The sequence below is a fragment of the Strix uralensis genome, chromosome 2 (genome assembly GCF_047716275.1).
Source record: "Strix uralensis isolate ZFMK-TIS-50842 chromosome 2, bStrUra1, whole genome shotgun sequence".
Lineage (NCBI taxonomy): Eukaryota > Metazoa > Chordata > Aves > Strigiformes > Strigidae > Strix > Strix uralensis.
In genome coordinates, this window is record NC_133973.1 from 110,643,094 (window position 1) to 110,663,005 (window position 19,912).

At 36.1% G+C, this 19,912-nt stretch overlaps 1 protein-coding gene across 11 annotated transcripts in view; it reads left to right on the top strand.

Annotated features, from left to right (window-relative positions):
• Window positions 1-19,912, top strand: part of SUPT20H (SPT20 homolog, SAGA complex component) — a 37,768-nt gene that overhangs the window by 13,157 nt on the left and 4,699 nt on the right. For 5 of the 11 annotated variants that reach the window (XM_074859787.1, XM_074859790.1, XM_074859792.1 and 2 more), the window contains exons 8-21: window positions 121-237; window positions 358-411; window positions 1,333-1,472; window positions 2,745-2,901; window positions 2,977-3,033; window positions 4,960-5,031; window positions 6,010-6,167; window positions 8,384-8,416; window positions 10,520-10,637; window positions 12,729-12,837; window positions 13,036-13,197; window positions 14,938-15,250; window positions 16,315-16,469; window positions 18,816-18,871. In XM_074859787.1, coding sequence (XP_074715888.1) covers window positions 121-237; window positions 358-411; window positions 1,333-1,472; window positions 2,745-2,901; window positions 2,977-3,033; window positions 4,960-5,031; window positions 6,010-6,167; window positions 8,384-8,416; window positions 10,520-10,637; window positions 12,729-12,837; window positions 13,036-13,197; window positions 14,938-15,250; window positions 16,315-16,469; window positions 18,816-18,871 — 1,701 coding nt within the window. Of the gene's footprint in view, window positions 1-120; window positions 238-357; window positions 412-1,332; window positions 1,473-2,744; window positions 2,902-2,976; window positions 3,034-4,959; window positions 5,032-6,009; window positions 6,168-8,383; window positions 8,417-10,519; window positions 10,638-12,728; window positions 12,838-13,035; window positions 13,198-14,937; window positions 15,251-16,314; window positions 16,470-17,361; window positions 17,511-18,815; window positions 18,872-19,912 lie in introns of all 11 variants that reach the window. The other 6 variants (XM_074859795.1, XM_074859797.1, XM_074859789.1 and 3 more) reach the window with 4 other exon arrangements.

Sequence of the window (19,912 nt, forward strand, 5' to 3'; positions counted from 1 at the left end):
GATTAGTTTTATTCGTAGTATCACTGAATTTTATATGCTATATAACAAACTTTTTGGAGGCAAGGGCTGAGGCAGATTGGTAAATATTTGTTTATTTACAAGTTGTTTTTTTTCAACTAGGTTAATATTTTTCATTGTGGATGTGTCATAGCAGAGATACGTGACTATAGGCAGTCTGGTAACATGAAATCTCCCACATACCAAAGCAAGCACATTCTTTTGCGTCCTACAATGCAGGTAAGTAGTGTTTTAAGTCATTCCTCAGTGTTATGGTAGTTCCTAGACTGGATATGAAAAACATACGTTAAGAAATCTTATTTAGTTGAAAGCTAATTACCATTATGTCATCTTCCTCAGACTTTAATTTGTGACGTGCATTCAATAACAAGTGACAACCACAAATGGACGCAGGTGGGTTAGCAGTTATTTTGAAACTTTACAGTGATATGCTAAATACGCAATAGAATAAAATTTTATTTAAATTATTTATTCATTTAAGAAAGTCTGATAAATAAAACTGATTATATTTTTTATTAATTCAAAATGCCAGTGATGTGCATAGTGGTGCATGGTACACGCTCCAGAGAGCTGCCAAATTAATTTGTTAATTGCATCTTCCCACAAGATGCCATAGAAAATGATAGGATTTGCTAAAAGTTTTGTAGAATCAGACCTTAATTTTTGGTAATGCAGAATGACAGTATTGGAGTTACTGTTAACTAGTTTACCTTGCTTCATTCATCTTCAACATACAGCCCCAGAACAGCAGTTGGAGTCTAATGACACAACTGCTCTTCTAGCATCATTTTGCTATTGATACTGTTACAGTAAAAAGAATCATAAGTAACTACGGTTGTACAGTTATAATTAGTTAAGTGCTGAATAGCGTGGTGTATGTGATGTGCTCATTTGTATTTCAGAGCCACAGTCATGCTCAAATCCATTTCAAATTGTAACCTAAAGTCCCAGGTAGATCATCTTTATGGCACTGATTGCCAGTCCATCACTATAAATCACTGACAGAAAATGGATTTCATTGCTATTAGTACTGTGTTTAAAACAAACAAAGAAAATGCAAACAAAAAAACAGAACATGCCCCCTACTTCTCAGAAGGATTTCTTTTCCTATCGGAAACCCCATCCAAAGCTCTGTAACTCATAATAAGGATTAGTGATACTTAACTGTTGAATATTTTCTTTTTTTGACTATCCACACAGAATTTTTTTCAGTTTTCTTTAAAATAATGTGCGTGTATGTGTAGGTATATATCAACTTATCTAGTGTAAAAGTCTTCATATTTTTACATTTATTAATAGCTGTGTATATTACAGGAAGACAAACTCCTACTTGAGAGCCAACTTATTCTGGCTACAGCAGAGCCTTTGTGTCTTGATCCTTCAATAGCAGTGACCTGTACTACAAACAGACTCCTGTACAACAAGCAGAAGATGAATACTCGCCCCATGAAACGGTAGTTTTCAGTGTGAAGTGTGTTGAGACTGTCTTTGAAATTTTATGAAGTGTTTCAAAGAAAAATATAGTAATGCTTTACATTAGAATTTTGCTTCTCATATCTAATATCTACTTAAATATTAGGAATATGAGGAACAGTCAAGAAACTAGATCTTATTTTTAAGTGCTCAATATTGTACTGTATTTAAATTAGTAGAACTGTAATATGCTTATTTTTGTATATCAAAAGAGTGTGTATATGATTTTCTTACCATAATACATTATATTGCAGTTTTGATTTTGTACTTTTTTTGCATAGTTCAGATGTAAGCTGAGTCAGATGGCAGCTCAGTAATGTAAAATTTATAAATGGGTATGTTGCATGTTGGTCTCTGATTTGTTAAAAGCTATGTACAAGCTTAATCCTGAATGAAGAAATCAAGGGAATTATTTATACGCTTGATGTTCAGGCTAAACAGAAGTGTAGGAGCATTAGAATCTTAGAAAACTTAAAACTAATGTGGAGTGAACTATATGCAAAACAAGAATCTTTAACTTTTGTACATGGTTGTTCACGTTCTTCCACAAAAGCTATAAATGGTTCACATTTGTTCTACTAAGAGAGTTGCATTCACTCTGTAGAATGAAAATGTAGTAGTGGTCTGTCAGATTCCTGAAATATTTTGAACTAGATTTGCATTAAAATACTGTGCTAATGTACAACCAGTGGTAATGTCTGAAAAAGTATAAAGAGTGAAACTGATCAAGTTATCCTTAAAATTAGAGCTTGGTGATCAACAAACATTCAACTAGGAAAATAGACAAAGATGTTAAATGAATGCCCAGAGCATCATTAATGTACCAATGGGTTTGGCTTGAGACAAAGAATGGAGGATAGTTACTGTGTTTTATAACTTTATACTTGCATAAGTAGTACACAGATCTCTTGACAGAAATGAAATCTGTGATAATATACAAATATTTTAAATTTGGCAACTTCTCAGTTAGTTACTCATTTCGACAGTGTGCTTCAATTATGCATTTCAAAAATAATCCCATTCTCTTAGTGCTGAAACACATGAACAGAATACTAGTATTTTTTTAAAAATATGAAATCAAGAGTTTGAGTTGTACAGTGTAATCCAGTATAGCAATTTTAAATTAACATTTCAAAACCTGTCTTTTAGTCTCAATATAAGTAGTATTTCCCTGCATATTTTTATGTTTGTACACAGTCAGTGGGGGATTTAATTTTGATGGTTTCAGTAACTTATCTGTCACTTTACCATAGGTGCTTCAAAAGGTACTCAAGGTCATCTCTGAACAGACAGCAGGAAGTAGCTCACTATTCAACTCCGCCTCAGCTCAGACTACTTGACTACTTGCAGAAAAGAAAGGAGAGGAAAGGAGCCCAGCAGTATGACCTCAAAATTTCCAAAGCTGGAAATGTAAGTGTTCTGAGACATAGGTGCATATACTTCTAACTATTTATAAAATATTAATACTGGTTTTTCATCTTCCAGTGCGTAGATATGTGGAAACAGAACCCTTGTTACTTGACTGCACCTTCTGAAGTGGATGTAAGTCCAGTTGTTACCATTAGCAATTGCATTAAACATTTTATTATATGTAGAAGTGACTAAAGAGTATCCAGTACCAAAGAATGACCTTTAAAAAATGGGAGCAACTTTAACGTTTAAAATTATTTGTCTGTACTGTGAAGTATAAACATAAGCTAAACCATACTGGAATACTTTGCAATTGTAACATGATAGTTTGAGAGAAGCAGTGCAAATAGATCTTTAGTACTGTTCATCTGTGGGTTCAATGAGCATACGTGTATTTGAAGTTGTCTGATAATACAAAAAATAGAACGTATCATCAGTAAGTTCGCAGATGACACCAAGTTAAGCGGGAGTGTCGATCTGCATGAGGATAGGGAGGCTCTACAGAGAGACTTGGATAGATTGGATCGGTGGGGCAACGTCAACAGGATGAGCTTCAACAAGGCCAAGTGACAGGTCCTGCACTTGGGCCACAACAACCCCATGCATCGCTACAGGCTTGGGGAGGTGTGGCTGGAGAGCTGTCTGGAAGAAAAGGATCTGGGGGTTCTAATTGACAAGCAGCTGAACATGAGCCGGCAGTGTGCCCAGGTGGCCAAGAAAGCCCGCGGCATCCTGGCTTGTATTAGAAATAGTGTGACCAGGAGATGTAGGGAGGTGATAGTCCCCCTGTACTCTGCACTGGTGAGGCCACACCTGGAGTATTGTGTCCAGTTTTGGGCACCTCAATACGAGAGAGATATCGAGGTGCTGGAGCGAGTGCAGAGGAGGGCAATGAAGCTGCTGAAGGGCCTGAAGAATAAATCCTGTGAGGAGCGATTGAAGGAGCTGGGACTGTTTAGTTTGAGGAGGAGAAGGCTATGGGAAGACCTCATCACTCTCTACAACTACCTGAAAGGACATTGTAGAGAGGTTGGTGCTGGTCTCCTCTCACAGGTAATTAGTGACAGAACAAGAGGGAATGGCTTTAAACTGCAACAGGGGAGGTTTAGACTGGACGTTAGGAAAAAATTTTTCACAGGAAGAGTGGTCAGACAGTGGAATAGGCTGCCCAGGGAGGTGGTGGAGTCACCATCCCTGGATGTGTTTAAGGGTCGTTTAGATGAGATGTTGGGGGATATGGTGTAGGGGAGAACTTGTAGAGTAGGGCTGATGGTTGGACTCGATGATCCCAAGGGTCTTTTCCAACCTGAATGATTGTGTGATTCTGTGAAAAGAGGTAAGGTAATTATTTAAAAATTAAGTCACTTCTCAAATTGTTAGAAATTCCTCTTTTTTGACATGTTATGATACTCTGGGACATAATATTTTTCAACAGTTTAACTTTTTATACAGAGAATTCCAGTTAAGAATTCTTCTGATCGCTCTGAGCATTCTCTCAGAGACATTCACATTCTTGATTTCTGCCACTGCCAAAACACATACTACTAGCATACAGAAGGGACTCGGTAGACTAGACAAGATTGTAGCTTTGGACTTAATAGGACTGGCAAGAGTGTGCATTAAACACTAAATGATGCTCTAAGTTTGTACAAACATTCTCTCTCTTTGCACTTCAACAGTGTTGTACCTGACCTAATCAGAGTCTTTAGGAGTTACTGGTATTGTGAAATTTCTTAACCATTCCTCATCACAGGCAGTAATTTCAGTCTGTAGTCTCAAGCTATGTTTCGCACTTCCATTAAGTTTAACATGGCAAATATGGTGTAACAGAATAAATGTAAAGTTCTGAAGGTTTTCCAAGTTACTTTTTCTGAATGTGTAATACAAAGAGGGGACACTGTACAAAATGTCAAGCTATCCTTGTCTATTTCTTGTACTTGCATTTCAAGAGTGGCTGACATGATAGTCTTAAAAACAAGAAGCAGTGCTAGATTGACTTCAACTCTGTCCCAATATGACTATTGTTCTTTCTCTTCTGATATCTCCGTTTTCTTTAAGGTGGAAAAATATGCCAAAGTGGAAAAGTCTATCAAGCCTGATGACTCACAACCAACTGTCTGGCCAGCACATGTGAGTAGTTTAGACCTTTGGCCAAACTTCTCTATCTCTAGTTAAAATGTCTCTTATTCCCACATTACTTTGATTTTGTTGAAATAATCTTCCCTCCCCCAATTTAATTAATCTTCCATGTGTTATACAGACACAGAAGGATTACCACAGATACTTACAATTTCATACAGTGCAGCATGCATGTGATCAGTCTTGTAATTTCCTCAGGTTTTCCAGAAATACAGGGAAAAGCACCTTTAATCTCCTAAGTAACATGTGCTGTTCCTGTACAGTAAGGAAAGCATAATAATTTCCAGGGAGCAGTACTCTGCTCAGCAAATTACTTTGTTTACTCAGATAGTTTGATGGAAAAGAACTTCCGTTAAAATCAAAATGTTAAATTTGGAAAGAGATTAAATAATATTAAATACCCTTTACAAAAAGCTTTCTGCAATGTTTAAGTAGAACCTTAAGGTTTTTGGCACAAATGACGTGATTTGATAAGCAGTAGTCATTTAATATAATTAGCCATAAATAAATTCATTAACTCTTTGTAATTTCAGAGGCAAGATATTATCTTTATTAACAGCATCTATCATGATGTCTTTGTAGTTTCATATTAGCAAAAAGTAATACTTTCCCACAGAACTTAATCTTCATCTCCAACATTTTACTGGGAACATTTTATTTGCATTGTCATAATTTATATAAAACTGTTTCTATATTTGTTTACCCAGTCTGCCTTTCCATATCTAACATGACTGTTTAGGGTTTGCAATATTTTTGTATTTTTAAGACATGATAAACTCTTTTTTTTCTCTCATCCCTTTAGATAATTTTTTTCTCAAATCACTTTCATTTTAAATAATGCACCCCTTACAGAGTGTTACTTACCTTTGTTATAGAGTGTTTCTTACTGTATTATATAGAACTGACATATTTTACTAGCTGTTTCTATTATCACTTGTTTGACTTGGTTATTTTCTTCTGTCTTTTTAGGAAATAAAAGATGATTATGTGTTTGAATGTGAAGTCGGTAATCAGCTTCAAAAAACAAAACTGACCATTTTTCAGTCTCTTGGCAATCCCTTGTACTACGGTAAAATTCAGACACTCAAAGGTGATGAGGAAAATGACAACCTATTAACTCCATCACAGTAAGTTACATGTTCTTTTAAATGGTGCTGTGATGTGATAGATGAAGACAAATGTTACTTACCATTTTCAGTCATAAAAATACTCCAGAGTTAGAAATCCAATTTAAGACTTTTGTTTGAAAAATTCGGCTAATGAATCTAAAGCTTTAACAGAAACCTAATCAAAATTTGTTCAAGCAACCATCATGTCTTAAATGTACTTTTATGTTAAATCTGCATGTTCTTTTACAATAAAGAAACATTGTAAAATACCAAACAAAACCCCAAAACTAACACCACCACCCCAACAAAAAATAAAAAACCAAAAAAACCACAGCAAAAAACCCACTGAAATTGTGGAGACACCGTGAGACATTGTTAGCACTCTTTTTCAGTGTTACTCATAATTTTGATTGTTGATGCTGTAAAAACATAAGACTTGGTTATACTATGTTTACCCTTACGCAGAGAAACTTAGGCTAAATAAATGATGAAGAAAAACATGAACTAAGAAGCTTTGTCATTTTGAATTCTTTTGAATCTGCTGTTGTCGGCTGTGGTTCTACAAAGATTCTTTGTTCTTGGCTCTTTTTGTTGTGTGTACTAGACTCTTCGTATGAAGGCACATATGCAGCAGAGTAGACCTTATAAATTTCAGTAAGGCAAGGAGCAGTTTGCCTGAGCAAACTTCAGTTCTGTTAATGAAAGTTATTTTTATTGTCTAGTATGTAATTCCTATCTTATTTTTTATTAAATTCTTAAAATCTTCTTAATACTCAGGATGTTTTATCCCTAGACTGAGCTATTTACTGTTTGTTTCCATACTGTTGTGGTTTAACCCCACCTGGCAACTAAGCACCACACAGCCACTTGCTCACTCCGCACTCCCACCGCACCCCCACACCCTGCCCAGTGGGATGGAGGAGAGGGTCAGAGGGGTAAAAGTGAGAAAACTTGTGGGTTGAGATAAAGACAGTTTAACAGGTAAAGCAAAACAAGGAATTCATTTACTGCTTCCCATCAGCAGACAGGTGTTCAGCCATCTCCAGGAAAGCAGGGCTGCATCACATGTAACGGTGACTTGGGAAGACAAAATGCCATCACTCTGAATGTTTCCCCTTCCTTATTCTTCCGCCAGCTTTATATGCTGAGCATGACACCATATGGTACAGAATGTCCCTTTGGTCAGCTGTCCCAGCTGTGTTCCCTCCCAGCTTCTTGTGCACCTCCATCCTGCTTGCTGGTGGGGCGGTGTGAGAAGCAGAAAAGGCCTTGCCTCTGTGTAAGCACTGCTCAGAAGCAGTGAAAACATCCCTGTATTATCAATGTTGTTTCCAGCAAAAATCCAAAACATAGCCCCTTGCCAGCTACTGTGGAGAAAATTAACTCTATTCCAGCCCAAACCAGCACACATACTTAGTTTTCCTAGAACAGCAGTGCTAGAATACAGTTGTGTAATAAGGCTGAGAATTAAAAGGATTTATAGGTGTTAGATGCCTGGGTTTTTTTTGGAAATCATTGCTGTAGTCCTTTATTTTTAAGACATTACCAGTTGATGTTCATAAAAATTTGGGTACTTCCTCATTAGAAAAATGTCATATGAAGTGAAAGGTGCAGAAAATAAGTTTTTTGAGCTAAAGAAACAGAAAAGGTCTGTAGTGTTTACAGGAAAAAGTCATTGAAGTAATAAGTTTGCAAGCCATAAGTATTACATAGAAGAGAAATGCTTATTTAGTTCTGGAAAATCATGAGGAATCAAAATTTGCATAAGTAAAATCAAACAGTGGAAACTAAATGTATGTTAAAATATTACAGGTAGGGCTGGTTTTGACATACCCACAGGACACGTTTATATTTCAGTGTGGGTGTAATGATATGTTGATTTATACATAACTTTTCCCTTTTACAGTAGCAATTCTGTAGCAGTTATTTGCCTCCATTTTTTGAGAATATAAAATACAGAACTTCTGTATTCTGCCTTTTGCTTTCTAGGTAATTTACTCTTAAAGGAGACCATGTTAGACCATGCGTGTATATTGTATATGTAGTTACGAAGCCAAGTTTGTATTTCCAGTACTAAATAATACCCAATCCATTCAATGGATAGAGTATCCCTCATATTTTCAGCGGGTCTGAAAAAAGAGCAGCAATGACATTTGTTTGAAGTTTTGTGATTATAAAAACATGGTTTTAGTGCAATTCATGGCTGAGAATGTGTTATACATTTTACATTTCAGGTTCCTTATTGGTTCGAAGACTGATGCTGAAAGGTAAATCAACATAGTATGTACAACCATTTGGCTTGATGCCAAGTAATGAATTTTGTTCCTTCTAGCCATTATGACTGCTAATGTTATGGTTATGGAAATGGATGCAGAACAGATGAGGAAAATAAGAGGAGTTAATCATCATAACAAGAAGTAGGATACAGTGTGCAGTTTCTATAACAAGCAAGGAAGAATAGAAGAAAGTAAATATGTGAATACAGCTTGTCCCACTACCTAAATTTCAAGCATGTTAGTTATTTGCACAATTATTCTTGACTACACAAGTAATAATAAAATTCTGAGAGCACTTAGCAGGAATTTCATCGTGACATTTTGTGTGGTAAATTAGCATTCATGGAAATTGTTCATTTGAACTTTAAGTGCTATCTAGGACTTAGATATATACAACTTATTTTTGTGATGTGAATTACCTGATTCAGCTTTCTCAGAGAAGCAAATAACAAAACAGTTTTCCAGTGTATTTTAGTTGTAGAATGATTAGGAGTAGCAATTTTGGGATAACTGAGGCAGTAAAATTGAACCTCTTTGAGGTTCTTCAAATGTTTGTCAGTGTGCATCACATTAGATACCTGTTTCTTTGTGCATATGAGCACAGAGGCTTTAAAAAGCAATCTCTGTCAAAGCCAGTTGCGTGTTTGTGCCTTCATAGGAGACCTCAAGGTGATGTAAATGCCATAGCTCTTACCCCCACACCCTCTTATGTGCCTGGCAGGGAGATGAGTCCTTGGTTTGGGCAAAAAGCAATAATAATGTACTTTGTTTTAATAGATAATTTAGATCAGTAAACTCTTTGCTTATATTCTGTCCTGTCTCCTTTGTGCTGATTGAGACTTCCGCTGTTTGTGCTGTAAACTGAAAAGGGGGTTGGTTGGCTGAAAACTAAAACGATAATAATCCAGGGGTTTAGTTTTAACTGGGATTGATTTCCTGATCATGTTTGTCACTGGGTTGCACAAATCCTTCTGTCAGAATTAGCAGCTGGGTTTGAGGGACTGGGACAGGGAGAAACAGTAGAGGGAGGAGGGCAGGACCACCTTTTTGAATACAGTATATTTTATTACTCAGATTCTTCTGCAATTTTAAGGCAGTCTAAAATCTGATTGCTGAAGAAAGTACACTGTGCACTTTCCTCTGCCGTGTATCTTGGGGCCCTTGCTTATGTCTGCATTAGTCACATAATAGCATATTGAATCAGTGCTATACCAAAATAAAGTGTAGTTCATAGCAATTAGGTGTAAGCTAATGGAAATATTCCAGCAGTTTTTCACTGAAGTTCAGTCTGCCAGAGTGTAAGTGGCAACAGGTCTTCAGTTTGATTTTCTGCAAGGTCACTTTGTATACATTCTGCTCATGTTTGTGAAACAGTATGCCCTGAACCTAGTTCTCACATTAGTAGAGATGTAGTATTTGATTTTGTAGAACAGTATTTTAAACTCGTTTGCCTGATGCTATTGATGCTTTAAATTCCTGGATACATCACTGCTCGTTAGTCTCATAGAATAAGACCTGGCTGTTCTGATGCTCAAAGAAGAGTGATCACTTTTGCTGTGGTTCTTGGATGTATGTTCAGTATGGACCTCATAGTTCATCCCTTGGATTCAGAGTCCTCATCTGACATAGACCTCAAGTTAAAGGAGGCTTGACTGTTCTGCGGAGAGCATAAGCAGAGGATTCAGCTTTATAAAAGACTGTGGACTCCTGTGAAGGGAATGGGATTCCTGTTGACCAATAACCCAAAGAACTGCAGTTGCTTTTGGGAAGGGAACTGTTCCGTCTACCATTTTGCATATTCCTTCAAAGGAGTGTTTCTCAAACTTGTTTCTTAAACAAATCGTATTTTGCTTTAGAAAAAAAGACAGTGATTAAAAGTTAAAACAGCATAAATCTAAGAGCCCAGGACCATAAAGTAGAAAGATATGTAAAGATATAGGTATGTTTTATATGCATGCATCTGTTTTACATATATACATACTTAGATATAAAATTTATGACTATGTAACATATACAATTATGTGTTTACATATATGTATCTACTTTAGAAGTTGAAAGCTGTTAATCTTTATATGCCCTCATTGTTTGTTTCAGAGTGGTGAACCAGTATCAGGAGTTGGTACAAAATGAAGCTAAATGTCCTGTGAAAATGTTTCATAATTCAGGTGGATCAGTCAATCTTAGTCATCTTTCTCCAGGGAAGGAAATGGAAGTGAGTTTATCGAGTCGTACATTTCTTTTATTTGCACTTGATTATTGAATTATTAGAATAATTTCTCTATCCACACTTAAAAGTAAAAAATCTAAAAGTTTCATTCTGAATTAATTTTTAAATGCTGTATTGTCATAATCATTCAATATGAGTATATTGGAAAAGTTAGAGAAAAGCACTCTTGTTTTCACTGTTCAAATGTCTTTTAGCCATGCCTTTTTTTTTTTTCCTCCCATGTGAAATGTAGTTAGGTCCAGGGTTTTGTTGTAGCATTTTGTCCCTGTTCAGATGAACTTTTCAGACTAGTATAGTAAAATGCAGCTATGTGCATTTTACTATAGGTCAGTAAACATAGGTCAGTAAACATAGAAGCAGATATAGTAGCTGAACTTTTTACCTTTAGAATTTATTAAAATTATTTTCTCTTTACTTTGAAGAGGAAAACTAACGTTTTTGATGTTGGGGTTTTTTTTCCCCTAAGTGCCTATGTTTGCATGCACACATCCAGTAGAAATTCCTGCATTCTCAAATTCTCATGCTTGTGGACATTGCCTTGTGTTTTACTTGCTTCTTCTGGCTTGCTTGGTCAGATTCAGTACTCTAGCAGTGAGCTGTATTTAGACTCCTACTAGTAAATGAATTGTGTGTCTGTTGGGCTATTTCCTTTGCTTCTTCTTTTCCCTAAATACTTACTTTTAAGCTGCAACAGCACTGCTCTGAAAGAGGTAGTTCTTGGTGTCAGCCACAAGAACAGCATGCAGAGGCCAGCAGTTGCAGAAAGGAATATGAATGTTTCTGTATGTGTGCATACACATATATTTGTGTGTGTGTGTGTATATATATATGTATAAAAATCATAGAATAACCGAGGGTGGGAAGGTACTTCTGGAAGTCATCTTATCTTTTCTGACTCTCCGAGCCCTCACCAAAAGCTGGGCCAAAGTTACTCAGGTTACTGTATTTAATGATCTAGTCCCCTTTCAAATGGGGCATTAGTCTTTATTTTCAGAATGAAGAAAGCAGATTTCAATAGTAGAAGAGAAAGGTAGTCCTCAGAATCTTCCTCAAAAGTTTCTTTTTTACATTGCAAGCAATTAGAAACTCGTAGAGGGAGTGTCTCTTATTACTGAGAATCAGTGGAAGCTAAGCTCTCCAAAACGTTTGATTCTGCACAATGCTGAGTGCTCTGATTTGTTAGCCCATGCACATCTAATGTAGGCTTCAGCATTTAAATACTCCATTCACTATATTGACAGCCTCTTTTTCTAGTTTCAGCAGTTTGGGGACTGTATGTTTGTTTAGACATTACTTTCATTTATGGGATATCTGCTTTATAGGTAAAAAGATATAGACTGTAACTGTAAATGTGTTTCACTGATGAGTCTTTTGATAGTGTAATTCTATTGGAATTATGGATTTAGGGGCTGTTGTGAGTGACTGAGAACTACAGACTTGATTAGCTGAAGTTAATTTACGTTCACACAACCTGATAAGCAGGTTATAAGAACAAACAAAAAGGGAGCACCTTTTCTCTAAAAAGATTAGTGAAGTTCTGATCTCACTGAAGTCAACGGGAAAATGTGTATTGATTTCTGCACATTCAGGATTTTCCTGAATGTATTTAAATTCCTACTCCCAGAATCAGGAAATCTGATCCTGTTTGCTAAATCAGTCTTGGTTGGAAATGGCAAATATATACAGATGGTGAATGAATGAAATGATATAACTTCTCAAATAGGACCAAATTTTCCTTTCATTTAAAGGGCATCTGTCACTCTTGCATTTGTGAAAATTACTAAGAATGATTTCAGAATTGCAGAGAAAAGTGAAACTCCTTAATTTTTTTAATTATTTTTTTGCTCAGTTTAAATATTACCAGCACTTTCAAACTGCTTCTTGATGGTAAGCATTTTATCTAGAGATAGTCGATCATAGGTTATGTTTTTAAAATAAATAAAAATCTGAAATGTTTGAAGGGAATTTTGTCATGGTTTTAAGAAATCTAATACAAACTAGTTTAATTGTGTTTTCTGTCAAATATGTGGAAGCTTACATTATTGCTATGGTAGTGTTAATTTTTCTTTCTCCTAGCAGCCAGAAAGTATATCAGGCTCTGTTCAGTCTTCAGTATTGGGGAAAGGTGTAAAACACCGACCTCCTCCCATCAAATTACCTTCAAGTTCAGGAAGTAGCTCTTCAGGTAATTATTGATTTGGGCATTTCCTTTTTATGTGTTCTGCCTGTTCTAAAGATTTAATTTTTAGAAAGTATCTTATCTGTGAAAAGAGTGTAATTTTTTTATTTCTGATGATGTGATTTTTGTGAACAATATAGTAACAAATATTTGAGTTAACATGTACTCACAGAACAATAATGTATTTTAATTATGCCTTTTCAGGTAATATTTTTAGTTCACAACAGTCAAGTGGCCATCTAAAATCCCCAACTCCTCCTCCTCCTCCTTCTAAGCCTCCTGGTCTTTCTCGGAAACAATCTATGGATCTTAATCAAGTTAGCATGCTCTCTCCAGCTGCCATGTCTCCTGCGAGCTCTTCACAAAGTGAGTCACGACCTAAATTCTCCATTAAATCTTAGGCTTTTGCATAAATGCTTCCTGAGATAAACTTCTTAACCTGTGGAATGATGAAACTTAAGTGTACAGCGTACCCTAAATTGTATAAGTTGTGCAGCTTTAGGCAGGTCTCTTGTTCACTGTATGTATTTTATGTTTACTGTAACTGTGTTTGTTTTTTCTGTATATATGTATGCACCCTCTGTGTATACGTTTTAATACATTTTATGCAATTAGTATGATCTCATTTATGAAAGGCTGATAGATGATGTGATGAGATAAAATTCCAAAGTGTAGTTTTTTTTCTTCCAGTGTAAAAACAGTATGTTAGATCAGTTTGCCTTTACATAATTTAAGCATCTGGTTTTTTAAATGTTATAGGAGCTGGTGCAGTTGTATCTCTATGTATGTATATAATCTGATCAGTCCCAAGGTGGTGATACAATAAACGATAAGATGATTTTTTTAAAACACTCCTACACTGTTTTACAAATCATTGCTGATTGCAAGTGTGGTGGTGATGCTGCTGATGATAGCACCATATTCTCAGGTGTTAAAATGTAAATTTCAATAATAAGTGACATCCTAGTTTAAGTATTTTCATTAACACTGACAGGATCATTGTAATCATAGCTATAGATCATAAACATTTTTTAAAGTGTGTATGCGTCTTGAGACATTTTGTGAACAGATTTGTACAAACAGAAATCATAGCTGCAGTTTTTCAGCTTTTTAAGAATAATTGTATACTGCACATTCCAGTATCCTACACAGTATTAGAATATGCTTTTTGCATTAAATAATATAAAATCTGGATAGCTCAAAAAGTGTAACTTTTTTGCCTTCTTGTTTTGCACAAAGAAAAAAAGAAAACTTATAAAAGTTTTCTTCTAACATTTACTCTGTTTTTATGTTAGTACTATGAATTGTGTAAATCTGCTGCACACAGTTGTTACTTTAAGGCTCTGGTCACAACAGCTGGACGTTCACTTGCATTTCATTTCTTTCTGCAGGACATGAAAGCTTAAAAAAAAAAGAAACCCTCAAGCTTTTTGGGCAGTTTTTGTTTTGTTTTTCTATTGATAAACTGTGCTTACTGCATCCACAACAAATACAGCTATATGTGCTACATTTAAGCAGAAGGAATTACACAGTAACTTTTAAAGATGCAGTATTATCCTCTGGTTCTTAAATATTAAATTAATTTTATTTGATCCAAATTTGGCAAATGGGAGTTTAGCTATCTGATGAGATTTAGATCAACCCCATGATTACTGAAGTAGTGTATGTTCTTTGTTGAATCTGTTGTTTTCCATGATATGTTTTTAACACGATGCTATTGTACAGGCAGTGCATATAGGCTATATGTTTAACATCTTAGGACAAAAACATTAATTAGGTTAAAATGGTCACTAAGAAATTGTTTTGGTTTATTTCTGAATGGAGTTATGACAATGTATGATAAATTATGGAAGGACTTAATGGAGGGTACCAATCCTTGTCTATGGCTTAAGGAATTAAGCATGGAGAATGGGTTTTCTGTGCGATTATACTGCATCCTTAACAATGAGTGCGTGCTGCAACACTCGTGTCATGCAGAAATTAACACTTGCAGTCTGAAAAATGGAACAAATTGTCAGTGCTAAATAAGATTCCATTAACCTTATTATACAAAAAGGACTGGCCTTTTATAACAAACTAGTACTTTTTATTTTTCTCAATGAGCAGGGTCTGGAACTCCTAAACCATCTACTCCTACTCCAACCAACACCCCTTCATCGACCCCACACCCTCCTGATGCTCAGAGCTCAACTCCTATTACCCCTTCTGCCACCCCTACTCCCCAAGATTCAGGCTTCACCCCTCAGCCCACTTTGTTAACCCCGTTTGCTCAGCAGCAAATGTCTCTGAGCCAGGCACTGCCTGTAATGACCATTCCTCTTTCCACCATGGTAACATCCATTACTACAGGAACAGCCTCCACCCAGGTCATGGCAAACCCTGCAGGACTTAACTTCATCAATGTAGTGGGCTCTGTGTGGTAAGTTTTTTGTTACAATGGTTTCTTAATTTGCCCTGGGTGGGTTGGTTGGTTGGGGTGGTGAGGTGGGGAAGGTGGGAGTGGTCCAGCATCCATTAGGATAGATATTTTTCGGGATCTGTAGTACAATTATAGGTAATTATAAAATGAAGAGCCACTAGAAACTATTTGTATTTTTCAATATAAGGCACCTACTATCAGAATATTGAAAAGGTCTATTAAGAAAGACCTTTTGCTTTCAGCTTTTTGGATGATTATAGTTTAATTTCATAAGGCTTAACCTCAGTTTAAGTGGTTCCTGAGGTTTTGCTCTTAAGGTTTGAGAACTTTTTTTATTAATCAGAGAGGAGGTGGAATATCATATGCAGATCACTCTAAATGAAAAGTGGGAAGAGATTTGATATTAAAGTGCCTATGAATGAAAGATTGTAGAAAGATTGCACATAAAATGCAAGAAAACAAATCTGTTTTCTAAGAATGTAATCAAACGTTGAGGTTAAAACATCCTTTGATCCTTAAAACTCTTTTTGGGGTTTAAAACAAAAGCTGCTGTCAAGAATAGATTGTATGGTATAACTTTTTAGACTAAATGAAATTCTGTGATCATTATAAGATGGTCAGTGTAAGACACAATATGCTTCAATGCAAATATCAGACACTTGAGTTATTCATCCAAGGTGTTCAGTGGTTAATCACTGTTGATTAGAGATCCTTTTTTTTTATAGTGCAAAAAGAAAACACAAACCTGTTCCTTAACTTTTTGTTGTGATAGTACAACCATTTTGAAGACTGGTCTTTCAGTATTTCTAGAATAAAAGAACCACTAGTGTTTTGTTTTCCGTAAATTATACCAAAGAAAAAAGCCTGTATATACCGAGAATATGGATTTACGTATTTGTTATGTCCTAGGCATAATTATTTTTTAAGATGCCTTGATGCTTTATCCATAATCCCATTTACAGCAAACAATTGATTTCCTTGTCATGAGACAGAGGGCAAAAATTTAGTTACTCAGATTTACTTGTACCACTTGGGTTTGATGTGTTGTCTTTCCTCTTCTACAGTGGAGCGCAGACACTGATGAGTGGTTCAAACCCTATGTTGGGGTGCAACACTGGTGCCATAGCCCCTGCAGGTATAAATCTGAGTGGCATTTTACCATCAGGAGGTCTGGTACCAAGTGCGCTGCCCGCTGCAATGCAGTCTGCCTCTCAAGCAGGTCAGTGTGAATCAGTTGAAAAGACACCCTTCAGATAGGGGCAGTGTGAAAACATATTGTGAGAGCAGTGGACAAACGTGGCCATTGTGTGAATAGGTGGTGTGTTTGATGGCTGGAGCTTGGGAACAACATACTTATTTTTGCATTCAAAGTGTAGGCTGTGTTTGGTTGGTTTTTGAGGAGCTAGGCTGGGGAAATGTTCTCTGAACCTGGATTGTTTGACATGCTCGGTAGGAAGTTTGAGATAAACTCCAAATTCTATATGCAACTTTCATAATGATGGCTGCCAGAAAAAAGGCATGACTGAACTTAGAAAGAGGCCTCACTTTTTAAATGTGCGGGGCATTTTGTCACTGGTACTATTTTATTCTAGTAGGATAATTCATTACTGCCTTCAAATATGACTAAATCTGTATGCCTTGATATTCATTAAAGCAGGATTTAAATTCTTAGGGGTTTGGTTTTTTTTGAACGTATAATAAAGAAAAAAAAAAACCCTAATGTAACATTATGGAATCAGAATGATAGAGGAGACTTCAAGATATCCATCCCTTATGCGGGGATGTAGTCAAATCTGTCTAAACCATAATGAACCAATGTTTTTCTAAACTGTCTTTAGATACCTTCACTAAAGAAGATTCCCATCTTCCTGTAGCTGTTTGGAGTAGTTCATTATCTGTACAGAATGTTTCCTTCTGATTACAATGCATCTCCTTAATTGCGATTTGAACTATTTTTTTTTTCTCCTATTCCTTGCAGACATGGAAAATAGTTGTTCACCCTTTCTCTTTACCTTCTAAGTATCAAACGTGCTGTCATGTCCCGCATTTGTCTTCTCTTTCTGATAGGTCGTATTTTTCAAAGCTTTCATAATCCTGTCACTCTCTTCTAGACTGTCCAATTTGCTTACATCCTTCTTAAAATGTGATAACCAAAACTGGACACAAGCCTGAGCTTGGCTGATTTACCACTGTGGAGCACAGCAGAATAAATGCATCTCATCTCTTTCACAACATTCCTGTTAACATTTCCCCAAGTGAGGTCTGCCTATTTTTTATCTGTATTTTTTGCAACGGCATTACATTAACATAAGAATGGCTTGACTGGTTTAGGCCAAAAATCCATCCAGTTTGCCATTAGAGAATACTTAGGAAAGAGTTTAAGATGAGGCAAAAATGTGAAGTGAAACATCCCTTGTATACAACTGTACCTCTTCTGGCAGTCTACAGCTGTGAGACTTTATCAGCTGAAGACTATCCACATGGATCTTTGTGCTTAATATCCCATGCTAGACTTCTAGTCTGTGGATTTATCTAATTGTTTTTTGAACCCATTTATATTTTTGGAATCTACAGCATCTTGTGACAGTGACTTTTATAAATGTAAACTGTGTGAAGAGGTTCTTTTTTTGTGTGTTCTGTAGTTTGTGATATGGATGATTCAGGTATGTTTGTGACTTACTGTAATTTCTCATGTCCTTTCTTGCTGTATAGACACAAAGCTAGTTACAATTTTGTATGTGTTCATTTGTCTTTTTAATTCAATGTTACTGAATTTTGGACCCTTTTGTCTATTCACTAAGATCTCTTTTAATCCTAATTCTGTCCTTTCGAGCACTATCAACCTTTACCAATTTGGTGTCACAGATTTTTATATGGTACTCGGTTGTCTACATAACAGATGGGAGTAGTGAGCTGAGCTAGGTCCATGGAAGACCTGTAGGGGTTCTGTTTGACAGACACTGTTTTACTGGAGCATTTGTATCGGTTCTGTACCCGCATCATAGCTTACTACATGTACATTTTTTTTAGCATAGCTTGGAACAGTGCCATGTGGAATAATGCCAAAAACTGTAGAAGTCAGATACATCTTGGCAGAAGCCCTTGGGGGTGCGCAGTCGCTAAGATTTTGGGTGCAATTGTTTTCTGTTAATGACTGAGAAAATGAGAGCCTGTTATTTCATTGAGTCCTTGGATGTTTCTGGATTTAGTGTACAAACAGTAAAACTTCTTAAATCTGGAAGAAGAATCACTGAAGAACAACTGCTGTGATATTCTCCATTCACCTTTGTGTAAATGCATTAACAGGTTATAGGTTACAGGGTACAGTGTTCAGTGCAATACAGATTTCTGTTTAGTCAGCTCTCTTAACTTTGAATCTGGATAGCTATGAACTTGTCAACATTACAGAAAATGCAACATTGTATTAAGTATAAAATTTACACTTGCCAGTTTTCCAACTTCCAAATGTTTAGAAGTAATCCCAGTGGAAAGGTGTATTAATTGCAATACACGTATTTAATTAAGTAAAGACTTCCTACTAATAAAAAGATGTTTTCTTTAACAGGCAGCCCCTTTGGTTTGAAAAATGCATCAAATCTTCGGCCCTTAAATCTTCTACAGGTAATTGATATACTTGGACACAATAATAATAATTTCTTATATTTCTTTAGACATGTGTAGTGCTGCTTACTGCATTGCCTCCCACAGATCTTTGAAGCCAGTTGATCAGACAAACCATTTACTGCAAATTTTAATTGCTTATTTAAAATGCTTAGAAGAACAGAAAAAGCTACTTGCATAAAGATACCAGGTGGATATGATATTCCTAGCTCACAACAAAGCATCTAGTTCTCAGTAACAATCTAAAAATGCTGACATTTGAATTCAAGAGATTAATCCTAAAATACAGACTTCTGTTTTCAGGATTTGTCTAAGCTTTTATTGCAAATCATTCTTTAAACTGAAGTTATAACTATTTTAAAAGTACAAAACAGTACAGTAGAATCACTCAGGGGTTACACATATAGTGCCTAAAAGTCAAGCTCAACATGCGCAAGTAGGTGCAGTAATAGCTTTAAAGAGCTTCTGGTAATGGAAATAGAAGTTCATGTAAAATAGGTAGTTTAGAAGGTCTGTAAATGTTTTCTTTCCACTAAGCATATGTACAGATAAAAATGAGCAAAAGTTACTTATTATGTCAGAGCTCCATTTAAAATCAGAACAGGGAGTTTGTGTAACTGGGTGGAACTCCTGGATCTTGGAAGTCAGCTGCAAGTTACAGGTGTGGAATTGCAGCTTCAGTGTTCCACAAATGTTGCACCATGCTTCAAAAAAATTAATATCAGTAAAAGATCAGCTGTAGCTTTGCTACTTCCTCCTCCCACTCCTGTACACACTCCAGAAACATGGAAAAGGGCAGGCACAGCAGGCAGTTATGCCAGAGTAGAGCTCTTCTATAAAATTAAATGCTTGTATTTGCATGATTCCCCGTTAAAGTACATCCTTTCCAGCTACCTCTGCAGCTCATATAAGCCAAGAATAATTTGGCTGAAATGAGTGGAAATAAACCTGGGGTAAGGGAGATGAATCAAGACTGCTTCACTTGAACATTTTTCTGCATCAGACTTTGCAGCTTGTTGATTGGAAGCATCTATTAAAATT